This window comes from Rhea americana, unplaced genomic scaffold (genome assembly GCF_003343005.1).
Source record: "Rhea americana isolate MKP2758 unplaced genomic scaffold, rheAme1 scaffold_98, whole genome shotgun sequence".
NCBI classification, from domain to species: Eukaryota; Metazoa; Chordata; class Aves; order Rheiformes; family Rheidae; genus Rhea; species Rhea americana.
This window is the reverse complement of record NW_028187177.1, coordinates 1,987,337-1,999,343: the sequence shown is the minus strand read 5'-3', so window position 1 is coordinate 1,999,343 and position 12,007 is coordinate 1,987,337. Positions and strand designations below refer to the sequence as shown.

The following is a 12,007-nucleotide window of genomic DNA, read 5'->3' as shown; positions in this document are numbered from 1 at the left end:
ACTCGGGCAGGACTAGCAGAGCCTGAGTTTTCATATCCCTTGCAGGATGCCTTTTTCCAACATCCATTTTCCTGTGAGCACTGCTCTCCAAATATTTCAGCTGTTCCCCATATACAGTACAGTGTTACAGTGCATCTGCAACTCTATCTCCAGGAAATTCACATAAAGCTGATTCATTATCTTAAAATGTTGCCTTTATTTCTACTCTTTAAAAGTGAATTTCAGAGCCTTGCACCAAATGCACAGYCAATGTGCTGTGGACACAAATTAAAGCACTGGGTTTCAGTTCTCTACTTTGTCATTTCATTTTCATTTACTGCCCACAACATGAATTCTCCACTTCAAGACAACCATATCAGACCTGAGCCACAACCAGAAAATGCTCTGAATAAAACCCGCTTTTACTTTCTCTCTCCCTGAGATGACCARCACTTCATGCCATCGCACTTGATGCCAGACTCGACCAAAAGCRAACTGTGACCAAGCACTGTGCCCGCTCCCCGCTTATTTCTACTACCACTGTGATCCCCAAATAAGACACTGTCTAAAACTTCCAGTTTTTGAATGCAGCTGAACACAGAAAATACGGACTCCCAGCTAACCTAGATTTTCAGGGGCTACATCCCACACCAGCAGCATCCTCCCTGCAGAGGCAGACCAGCAAACAACTGCTCCATGCATCGCACGTCCCCGTGCACCGAGCGATTCGCAAGAGAAGGAAAGCAAGTGAGCTTAGGTAATGCACATGTTAGACAGTCCTCACCTTTAGGGAGTCAAAGCAGGCAATAACTCGACCATTTTCCACATGGCAACTCCGGGATGGGTGGGCGAACTTGCACTCTGCATCAGACCGAGAACAAGTACCTCTCTGAAACTCTCGACACACTTCTAATGTCAGCCATTTTGTATCACGGACCAGGGAAACGTTTACAGCCATATTAAAAACAAAAATTAAAATGCAAGCAATCACACCCTTCTTCAGGGCAATATTTACTGCTGATCTTTCTTTAAAAAAAGGGTAAAAAAGTGAATTCAAGTTAAACGTGAAGAAATAACTAACTTGTTGCTTTGGTAGAACTCCTATTCATCAGCACTTAGGTTTTCATTTAAGTCAAATTGTGTTTGTTTAAACAAGAATTAAACATAAAGCCAATCATAAAATAGAAATCTTATCAGAACAACTGAAAATCAAATTAGAGGCCAGCTCCTAAAAGTGCAATTGTAGAAGTTAAAATATAAGTGTTATATTTTGTGCCACTGCCTAAGTTACTTGAAAATAACTGGCAGACTTTCAAAAGAATTCTGTGCTCTCCAGTTAATGGTTTCAATTATTCTTCCAAAAAGCATATGCTGCTGGCAGCACTTCAGTTTGTGGAATGGTCTCGGTCCTTGGGGAGAAAACTTTTTTCCTTCTATTTCTTGCTTCTAAAAATTACGGTTCGCGAGCATCAAAACGAGCAAAAGGGTGTCAGAATTTCTTTTTGCTTTTTCTCTCTTTTGTTTCCTCTCTCTTTTTAATATTTGCTACATACTCGGGGGAAGAAAAAAAAAATGGCTGAGCAAACTGCGTGTAAATGGGGAGAGGAAAAAAAAAAAAAAAAGGAGGAGAACGGATGAGTTGCCGTCAGGGTATGAACTGCAAGCAACGCCAAATTAAAAAGAAAAGGGAGGTGAAGGGGGAAGAGAGAGGCAGCCCTAGACAGAAATCCAAGCAGCGGTGGCTTCAGGAAAGGCACTTTTCAGCAACCTGCAGGAAAAAGAGAAATAGAATCAGCCACAACAAGACAATCGCCCCCGTTCCGACTCGAGCGCTGGGAGCCGGCCGGCTCGCCGGCGAGGGGCTCCCCGGACACCGACAGYGCGGCACGGCGCAGCCAGCCATGGTGGGCACGCACGGGGGGCACTTCCCACGCGAAGCCGCGCACGGAAGGAGGACGCGGCCAATTAGGTTTCCTGTTGCAGCCGGCGGGCTGGGCAGCCGCCCAATAAACGCGATCGTTTCATGTCGAGCGATCCTGGCAGCCCTTCGTTTTTGTGCCCGCCGCGCAGAAAACGCCTCAGTCCGACACGCCGGCCTGCGGCGCGGCTCGGCACGGCGCGGCACGGCCCGACAGCCCGCTGCCGCCGCGCCGGCTGCTGCTCCCCTCGCTACGTACCTGGTCCGCGGGCCCCGCGCGCGCCCGGGCCGCCGTCCCCCAGGCAGGGCCAGGCGCAGCCGCCGGCACGCAGCCGGGCTGGAGGTGGGCGCAGGGCGCGACGCAGGAACTGCGCAGCCCTTCCACGCAAAGGGGGAACGTCTTGCTATACGGGCTTTTCAACGCGTGCATTTTTTTTTCTTCCCTATTAATCTGCCTCCCTCCCCCCCGCCCCTTTCTGGAGGAAACGTTCTGGCAGGAAGAGCAGTTGGTGGCTTTCTTGTATACAAAGCAGAAGGAACTGCTACAGCTCGGCCCTCTCACTGCTACGCGTTTTTAAGGTGTTTTATTTAACCCATTGCTAACTACAGAGCTGGCTCAGCAGCAGACTGGGACGCTACACTCAGACCGACGACTCCTTCAGTCACGCATCTATAAATTCGGGGTCTACAAAAGCAAAAGGAAAYATGACAAGGAAACTTGAGCCACACACACACTCCCCACATTAACTCATCGCTCGCAGCTGTATTTTTCAGCAAGACTAAAGTCACCTCAATTTACTCCAAGTCCAGCTACTTGAGTTCTCTTGCAAGCGACTTCCAATAAACTCCTACTCAAGCCGCCTTTGGCATCTCTAAAATGAGAAGTCACCCCTAGAGTTCCCCATTCTCATGTCAGGATTGGGCTGTTTCAGAGTTACCAAAATCCACTTATTTCATCTTTCTAAAGTATTGCTACCCAATCCTGCAAATCTTTGATGTGCACAGGATCTTGTTCGCATGACTGCTATTAAAACTTAAGACAAGAGCCTTCAACTACAAGAAAGGGAAGCTTAAATTCTTGCTTCGCTATTGATGTGTTATTGCAATTACACTGAGCAGTAACTGAAACCTGCCAGAGCTGGAAGAGTCAAACAGTGCTCCCAAGGAAGAAGTGTGGGACGATGCTGTCAGCAGCAGCAGGAGCTTGGGCAGCAGGGCTGCTTGGTTCATGAGTTCGATTATTTTGCATTAAAAAACAATATTTGTCAAACCTATATTGCAAGTATCTTCTTGGGTAATTAGAGACAAGTTTGTAACAGCAAGCACCCCGACTCTTACACTTCGGGCTTGCAGCATCAACACAAGGTTAGGCCAACCCATGGGCCTGGAAGGTCCTTTGTATTTTTGCACATCAGGTGGGAAACAGACTGAACATCAGATTCACTAGGCACGTTTTCAATTTCAAAGGGAAGGAAAAACGCGTACCCAGCCATAGTCATATCTTGGGGGGAGGGGGGRTGTTCATAAGGAACAGAGATGCTCTAAACCACTCTTGATTTTGTAAACAGGGCAATCTTATACGGAAATCCCATTCACTGATGTCCAGACTCCCAGCCCAACTGAGCTCAGCAAGCACAGAAAGATGAGTGGAAACCTTTCCAGAGAGCGAGGGGCAGGCTGCRTGCAGCTCTTAAAAAACGAGCTAGAACAAGTCAAACATGGGTGGGGATAAGAAAGAATGCTCTCAGGAGCTGCTGTGAGCAGACTGAAATACAACCATCTTGCGAATTAAGTGCCTATTCCAGAGCCTCAGACTCCAGTGGAAATGAGGTCTGCTAATGCTGGGCCTGAATACGGTGAGTCTGAATTTAATACACAATTCCAGCAAGATGTATGAACAGTGTATTAAGATTTGCTACTTCCCAGCCCTTCCACTTTGAAGAATCCTAAAAAAAGTTGCAAACTAAATGATCACCTTGCTCTCACTTAAGTAACTCGGAACCACACGTGCACACAGACATACAGGTATCCACGTGCCCTACGCTAGTCTGACAGTCCTCACATTCAAAGGAACCACGTTAACAGAAGGTAAGTTGCATCAACTCTAGGCAGCATTAAACYACAAATATTGATACATTCAGACACATGTGACAGCAGATTTTTTTGTTCATTTGTTTTTTTCTCCACCAGCATTGCTAAAAAAAATTTGCTGATATTCAGAAAGAGAAGTGAGTCCCCCCTACTCCATACTTTGCAAGATGGAAAAAACAGTCTGTTTAGCATGGAAAAGCAGAAAACAATATTCTGTGTTACTAAAACAACCTTGTCAGCCAGCAAAACACACACTGCCTCAGGTCACCTGTTTGTTACCCACTCCAGGGAGCATTTAAGCACACGCTCAACTTTGAGCAAGCCCACAATCCTACTGTAAAGCAGAGAGATTGAAGCACRTACTTGAGTGCTTTGCTGAATCGGGGCCTAAATAAATGAATCCAGTTCACAGGTTTATCTAGGCCAGGAGACCAGCAAGCACAGACAGCAGTCGCTGTGTTTAGGCTCAAGCGATCACCGCCCGAAGGAGTATGAGCTAGGATTTTCTGCAAGTCAACAAATAAAGTTCTGTCAATGTTTGGATTGATGCAAATTCCCTCTCCATGTGGCCACAAGGAAAGCCTAAAACATGCGTTCTCTAGGCTGAGATCACACAGCGCTTTACGCTGCTGCAGCGAGACTCCCCTGCACGCAGCCAAAGGATGAAAAGCATTTGACAGGAACCCACCACTGACATTACAAAGTTTCAGTTCTCCACATTTCCATTCCTGGCAGCAAACAACTACAACCATTCTCGCCGTGATACATTTTTCCCATTCCATGCATTACCCTTTTTTTGGGAACAGGCATTTTATTCATTTTCTTCTCCCACTTACTTCAAATGGGAGGATTAAAAACACTCATGCCACGAGCAACATACAAGGAGGATACAAAGTAGCTCCGCAAAACACTGCTTTTCTTAACTTGCCGGAAATACAACAAAAGGTAGGTGCTGCCTTTCAAATCTTTCCCAGTGCTGCTGCTCGGTGAGCCAGATTCACCTGGCACAGCTCATCTCCTCTGCTACCAGATATGCCAATTTAGTTTCAACTGCAGCAGCAGCAAAGCTGGAGAAAGCAGCTACACAGAAAAGCCTGTGGCCTTTATCCCTTTAAGGAAACAATAACCTTAAAGCCCCTACTACACAGCCACTCACCGAGCCAGACCTAACTGCTCAAAATGCTGGAGGATGCAGCCTTGCTCTGGATGTCAACAGACMGAGTCTTGCAGCTTCTGAAGCGAACGGGAACAAGGGCAGTCTGATCTGTGAAGGTCACATCCAACCTCGCCTCTGGCGGGATTAAGACATCCTAGCCGCTCGGGGTAACATGAGGACACAGCAGATGACGAACATCTCTTCATTTGATKGTTGGATTCCTCCCGCTTTCCATGAAACTGAAACCCTTCCACCGACACCCCATGGGTGTCAACTCCCGAGCACTCTTTCTGACAGCAGAGTTCAGAGATTGCAATTTATGTGACAGGGTTGATTCAAGCAGCTCTCATGTGTAAGTGATGCTATTTAAAGTGAGATTCTACTCTGAAAAAAAATGACTCAGTAAAAAATAAAAATAGAGGCAAGCTGGGGTTCCATATTTATTGTTCCTCAACAATTTCCAGGTCACATCTGCTCAGACGAGAGGTAAAAACACTTTTATCCTAGCTGACAGTCTCAATGAAGGACAACAGCAATGATTTCCCTTYACCTGAACAAGGGAGATGGGGCAGACACTGAGAGGGCATGAAAACTTCTTAAAACCAAGCTTCAGCTATGCCTTAAAAAAAGGCCTAACACCTTCTGCACTGCCCTCCTCAACATGAACCTTAGCACTCAGCAGAAGACAAGAACTCAACCGAGGACCTGGTTTCTTGGCTATGAACTAAGCTTTACAGATAGCTTTACAAATAGCAACACACTTTAACCAGTTTTGTGAGTTATCTTCAACAAAAGCTCTGACCAAGCCAGCCTGAATGGATGGACATGCTGTGTCACTGCAGCTGAGGAAGAGCAATGAACTGTGCTCTTTAAATGAAAAAACTCAGACCTCAAATCTTTCACCAATTCCACAATGACCCTTGAACCATTAAGTGTTCTCAGCGAGCGCCAAGATATTAACTGGTAAAATTCCTCATTCACAGACAGAATAGAAGTGTTACCACTATCAGAAAGAAAAAAAACACTCTTCTAAAAAGATACWATGCTTCTGGAAATACTGCATGTCAAAGAAGCACGATCAATAAAATAACACATTCAGCTACTGTGCTCTGAAAGAAACAAAAGCCTTTATGGGAATACCACCACCATACAACAGGATTTCCACTTTCCATGGCAATCCAAGCCTAAGCATCTTCCCCAATCCTTTCTTGCTCCTCTATCTTCACACAGTGATAAAGGAGGACATGTGAAACTGCATTCTTGCTTCTCAAAGTAATCAAAAAGGTATAGCCAAGGACAAGATTTTACTGGGGAATGCTGCAACAGCACATTTATTGGCAACAATGCATGAGAAGAGAACCCACAGCTCACATCTGTGGGTTTCAGAGTCAGTCAGAAAAAAAAGCATCTTCATCCTGGACCTACCAAGCCTGCAACATGAAGACATTAGCTCAATAAGCTGACTTTTCAGAGGAAAAGTTCATTTGAGCCTCAGAAAAAGCCCCACGGCAATTTAGGCATAGCCATGACTGAATCAGAGCAGCTCTCTGCTTTGCTTGGGACTGGTTCAAAAGTGGTACCAGCAAGGTTGTACAACAGCAAAGGAAACCACACACACAAAAGACAAGGTCAAGGCATAGATCCTCCGCTGCTGAAGTCCAGATTAGCAAGGCTCTTACCCTGTAASACCAAAAAACCAGCAGCACTCAAATTCCTCTGATGTTGCAATGCCAACAGTTCACGCRCAGCGGGCCTGCCTCCAAAACGGGCCTGGTCCCACCCCCCGCGCTCACACGGTCTGTGCACTTGGAACAGAAGGTACCTGTGGAAATGGCTGACTTTTTAATAGCTCCTGCTTTCTGCCTGTGTACTTAATGGGCTGCACTATCAAACGTGAAGAAGGTCAATTTATTTTCTGCCACCTGCAAGAGATATTTTTGCTTTTAAATTAGAAAATAATATTCTATTTTTGCCCTGGCCTTTATACTTTAAAAGCAAACACTTTAGGGACTCATGTAGACACCTTGAATATTTCCTTTGTGAACATTCTGTACCCGGACACTTTCTCCCTCAGGGAACAGTTTACTTAATTTAAGGTAGACCTTCACAGCTAGGAAGAAATAAAACCTCTTTTGTTCTACAACCAGTTTCATAGAAAAAAAGAGAACAGATTTTCTCGTCCATGGCCATGCATGAAAAGTTTCTGTTCAAGCTCTAATCGCAGATGTTGGGGGCCATGAATTACCAAGGATCACACTGCATGCTGAAGAGTCAACTGCAGCCCAGAGTGCTGTCCGCTCAAGAAAGGACAGCAAGTCAGAAAACACACACACACACACACACACGCAAACCCCCAACGACGCTGATGGAAAAGCCTCACTGGCAGGATACAAACCAACTACAGAAGTGGCTGTGCGCTCAAGCCAAACGTCCAGGTGTGCAAACACCAAATGTTTCTGTGCTCTAGGAGGCACCAACACTGACCTGCCCTTCTTCCTCCACACTCACTCATGTCTCTGGCTTACAGAGCAACTTGACAAGAGCTTGGGCTACTGGTCATGACCTCCACGGAAAGAGCAGCATGAGAAAAATCCTCCCTGTGCTCCTTTTCCGTGGACGGAAAAGGCTAAAGTCGCACATACTGTGTCACACCTCTTTGAAAATTCGCCAGCGCATATACCTCCCTAAAGCTCCTGGATTTGCGGCACCCTGGAAGATAGATGTGGTGCTCTGCAGGGACATTCAGCGTTGCCAAGGCTACAGTCTGCCGTCCTGGGGAAAATGGGTCATCCATCACACCTCTGAGTGCTCCCACTGCTTACTGCAGGATGGCACGACCTAGCCTAACCCAGACACCTTCCTTACCTGGAGAAATGGCAGCTGTAGGACCAGGACAAAAAGTACTGTAGGGAAAGGGGTCCTTTCAGTGCAGAGAAGAAAAAGTACAGATAAACTCAAGGAACTTTATCCTTCATTGCACATATGCAATTCTTTGCATTTACACCCTCCAGCAAACTAGCACAAGAAAAGCAAATGCTGAATTTAATGAAACATTTGAAGAAAACAGTATTCTTTGTTTCTGAAATCTATTATTCTTCACTGTAGACCGTGTACTTCAGCTCCCTCAGCTGCCTAAAATTTTCACAATCTCTTCTCCTTTACCATCAGCCTCCACCACCCCTGCCTAGCAGGGTYCAGAGAACCCTTCTCTTCAGTCTTGTGGAATTAGCTCTTTTCTAAAAATGCTTCCGCAGGTGAAAGACAGAGCCRTTTGCCGCTATTTGCTGAGGAACTCTAAGCCAAAATATATTACAAAAAACACTTCAATTTGAAGAGCTTYGCTTATTTATTTGTTTGCCTTTTAAAAGTCCCAGAAGCTACTGTGCTGGACCCACATATGTGCCTTGGTAGGGAAAAAAAAAAAATACCTTTCCACCGGGTGTTCCAGGGCAGCATGCAGTGCAGGGGTTCAAGGGGAACTTCCACCTACTCTGTTGAACAGATTTGCTACTAGAACAGAAAAAACACCCTGCATTTTTGTTTTTTGGGGCTTTGGATTTCCTGCCATCAGCTCATTCGACATCAGTTAGTCCTCTTTCCTCCTGCAGCTCTCTCCTCTAGGAGCGACCCACTGAGATTCCTTACCTGCCCTATGAGACAAGACCATTCACAGGGAAGCTCTACTGACCAGGCAGTAGGTTTTTTTTTTTGTTGTTTTTTTTTTTTTTTTGAGCACGGCTGCAGCACAGTGCCCATCTCCCCCCAGCCACACAGAGACGATGCTCCACGTTCCTGGTATCCACCTGGCAAATCTCTGCTGGCCTCACGCAGGAGGCACCTTCCCAGGCAAAAAGCCAGAGTGCTGTGCTAGAGCAGGGTGGCTAACCCAAAAGGAACATTTCTTCTGTGGTGCAGAAGCAGCTACCTTCCTGCTCTAAATCAGTGTTAAAACCCCCACAAACACCAGCACTGCTTGCAAAGGGTTAGGGCTACAACTACACCAGCTGCAAACATAGAAAAAAGTAATTTGGCAGGGAGGTCTAGAGGTCAGCTACTCCAACCCTTGCTCAAAGCAGGGTCAACTTCAGAAGTGGACGCTCCTCCATCTCCAAGCATAAAGATCCACCTTACACAGAGAGCTCAACTGAGTCACATAAATTTACAGAGGAGACAGGAAAGGCCAAGGCTCATTAAGGTTTGTTCCCCACCACGTAATCATAAGAAATAGGATCAAGCAGACATATCCCACAATCTGATTACCCTGCTCAGTGTTCAAGAAACCCCCAAGGTCCTTGTCAATCAGATAAGCGTGCACGTGTGTTTGGGCAGGCCGATGGAGACAGCTGATGGGAAGGAACGCCTTTAAGTGAATCACGCTTCATGGGACCCTGCTCGTAAAAATCACCCACGAGTCTTTCCTAAACTCCAAGCACGGCCTTAAGGTTTGAGCCAGACAAGACACACCATCAGGCAGGAGAAGCATTGAAATACAGACTGGAAGAAAGATTCTCTTTGGAACTGATCCTAGGCAAAGCAAGAACATTTGAAGAAGGGAAGGACCTGTGGATGCTTAGGAGCAAAGGTATCCACTGTTTCTAGACAAACCCTGGYCAAAGACTATTCTCATCCTTTTGCCTACTCCCTCACCCCTCCTAAAACAGAGATGCCTTTTGCCCCTAAATTCTGCAGTACCAGTGCTGCTGACACTTAATTGGGTTTTCCCCAGACAGGAGCTCCCTCCCTCCCCCAGCCTTCCCCAAATCACTTGTGGAGATTCAGGGACTTTCCAGCCATTTGGTATTGTCACAGATTAGATGCTTCCAATCTGGCTGCTACAGCCTAGGGAATCCCAGACCTCAGCACAGGACGTTTTTCCAAACATGGTGCAGCCCAGCTCACCCATTCATCATGCCATGCAGAAGGCCTGGGGTTTTTGGAAGGCRTCAGACTTGCTGAACACATGCTGTGTACCCACACAGAGCATGTTCAACAGGTCTCATGCTTCCCAGGTGCCTCTGCCCATGCACACATACTTGTGCCTAGGAAACTCCCATTGCACAAGACAACTTCTCCCCTCGGACAAGCAGAGACTGCTGGGTCACAGCACTCTTCCTGCCAGCACCGTTCTCCAAAGCAYGGCCGAAGGCAGGCTGCAGCACTCTGAGGACGCTGAGCCACAGCAGATGKCTTGCCAGGAAAACCAGCACGTTTCATGACACCAACAAGTTTTACAGGTTTCATAAAGATGTGGAGAAACCTCAGAAGTAAGACTTGAGGAGAAATGCTGCAGGGTCAAAACAGATTTATGGCTAGACTATCCCATTCTGGACTTTCCATCTGTACAGTGCCTGATGCTCAAACAGCCCCATTTTCTCCAACAGTCAAGTCATTGCCTCCAGGGGAATAACAGCAAGACATTTTCCCTTCAGGTCTCATACTACATCTCCTGGAAGCACATATGTGCTCCTACACACATACTGTAGGTTTATATAGCAAGGTATTAGCTGGCCTACCTGGTGAATACGGGCTGGCAGAAAGAGGAGACAGTGTTTCGGACAGTGGTTTGAATTCTTTCCCAGCTGGAAGAATTCACAGAAAATAAAAATAGTTTGTCTTTTAACATTCTTTGTACTGAGTGCTTGGATAAGCCATAAGTAACTTGGCAGCAAACCAGTTTGGTACAAACACAGAGCACCAGAACACAATGCAGTCATCACAAAGCCATTGCTCTGGGCCAGACAGTAATTTTCCCCTTCTCACAGGGCAGGCCTCCAAAGTCTTTACGCTACTATATTCAACTCCATCCAAACTACATGATGTGTTACTAAGTGAGGACTCATGCACAAAAGTGAAAGCACCTATCATTTCTGGGCTATACAGAAGGTCGTAACACACAGAAAAGAACTAAAGAATTATTTGCAAAAATTCAGGACTCCAGAAAAGAGAAACTCTGATTTATTCCTCTACTCAGACTTTGAACAACATCCTCAGGTTGCAAAGCAAATTTGTGATGACAGAGACACCAAAAGCCAAACAAGACAAACATCATGTTTGAGACATTTATTTTTTTTTATCCTGAAAGAAATTAAAACAAGCAGAAAAAAAAATCAGGATAAACAAACATCCCGACAACRGAGAGCTTATTTTTTACTTCCATACAGGAGTGAAAATCCAGAGCAGCCTAGTCCCAACTCCAAAGGCATTATCTTCCCAGAGGTAGTCACAGCACGCTACCATTTAAACAGGAAGGATGCTCTAGTCTAAGTGCAGATTGGGACCCTGGAGACAACAGGGGGCTTTACAAGCGACATCGGGCAAGTCCCTTAATCTCTGCAAACAGGGCACAATACTTCCATATCCCCCCAGCGATGTTTGGAGGATAAACCAAGAAATGACCACCAGGTATTAAAAAACTGCTATGGTAAAGGCTTTACAAGCACTAGATGAATAGCTCTTTCTCAGATCCCACAGTCAGTACAGCCTGAAATAGGATACAGGAGAGGGGAGGGRRAAAAAAAATACMCCCACCCACCACACACATGCATGCGCATGCACATCTGCCCCCTTAATCCAGCAGGCTGCAAGATGAAAGGCTTGTCCAACAACTCCAGTCTTGCTTGCATGGCCATAAAGCCCCTCCCAGCATGGAAGAGAAGTGGTGCTGCAGTACATGTGGCGGAGCAGAGGGCCAAGAAGCCTGGGAAGGTTTAAGTGCCAGTTGGGAACTGCACTTCTGGCACCAAGTGCCACAGCTCGGCCAGCCCGCAGGAGTGTTCCCAGGGCCGGGGAGGGGGTGCACACAGAGGAGCTGACACATGCCCTGAAAAGTGCAAAAGGGACATCGATGAAGTCACCCTCCAGGT

At 46.3% G+C, this 12,007-nt stretch overlaps 1 protein-coding gene across 8 annotated transcripts in view; it reads right to left on the bottom strand.

The window, feature by feature from the left end:
• The window catches only part of MBNL3 (muscleblind like splicing regulator 3), a 96,914-nt gene that overhangs the window by 59,540 nt on the left and 25,367 nt on the right, over positions 1 to 12,007 (bottom strand). For 5 of the 8 annotated variants that reach the window (XR_014898281.1, XR_014898280.1, XM_085325498.1 and 2 more), the window contains exon 2: positions 764 to 1,747. The exons of 2 other annotated variants lie outside the window; for them this stretch is intronic. Coding sequence is in view for 4 of the 6 variants with exons in the window: in XM_085325498.1 (XP_085181624.1) it covers positions 764 to 937 (174 nt within the window). In the remaining 2 variants the exon portion in view is untranslated. Of the gene's footprint in view, positions 1 to 763; positions 1,748 to 2,156; positions 2,209 to 12,007 lie in introns of those variants that run through there. One more of the 8 variants, XM_085325499.1, reaches the window with a different exon arrangement.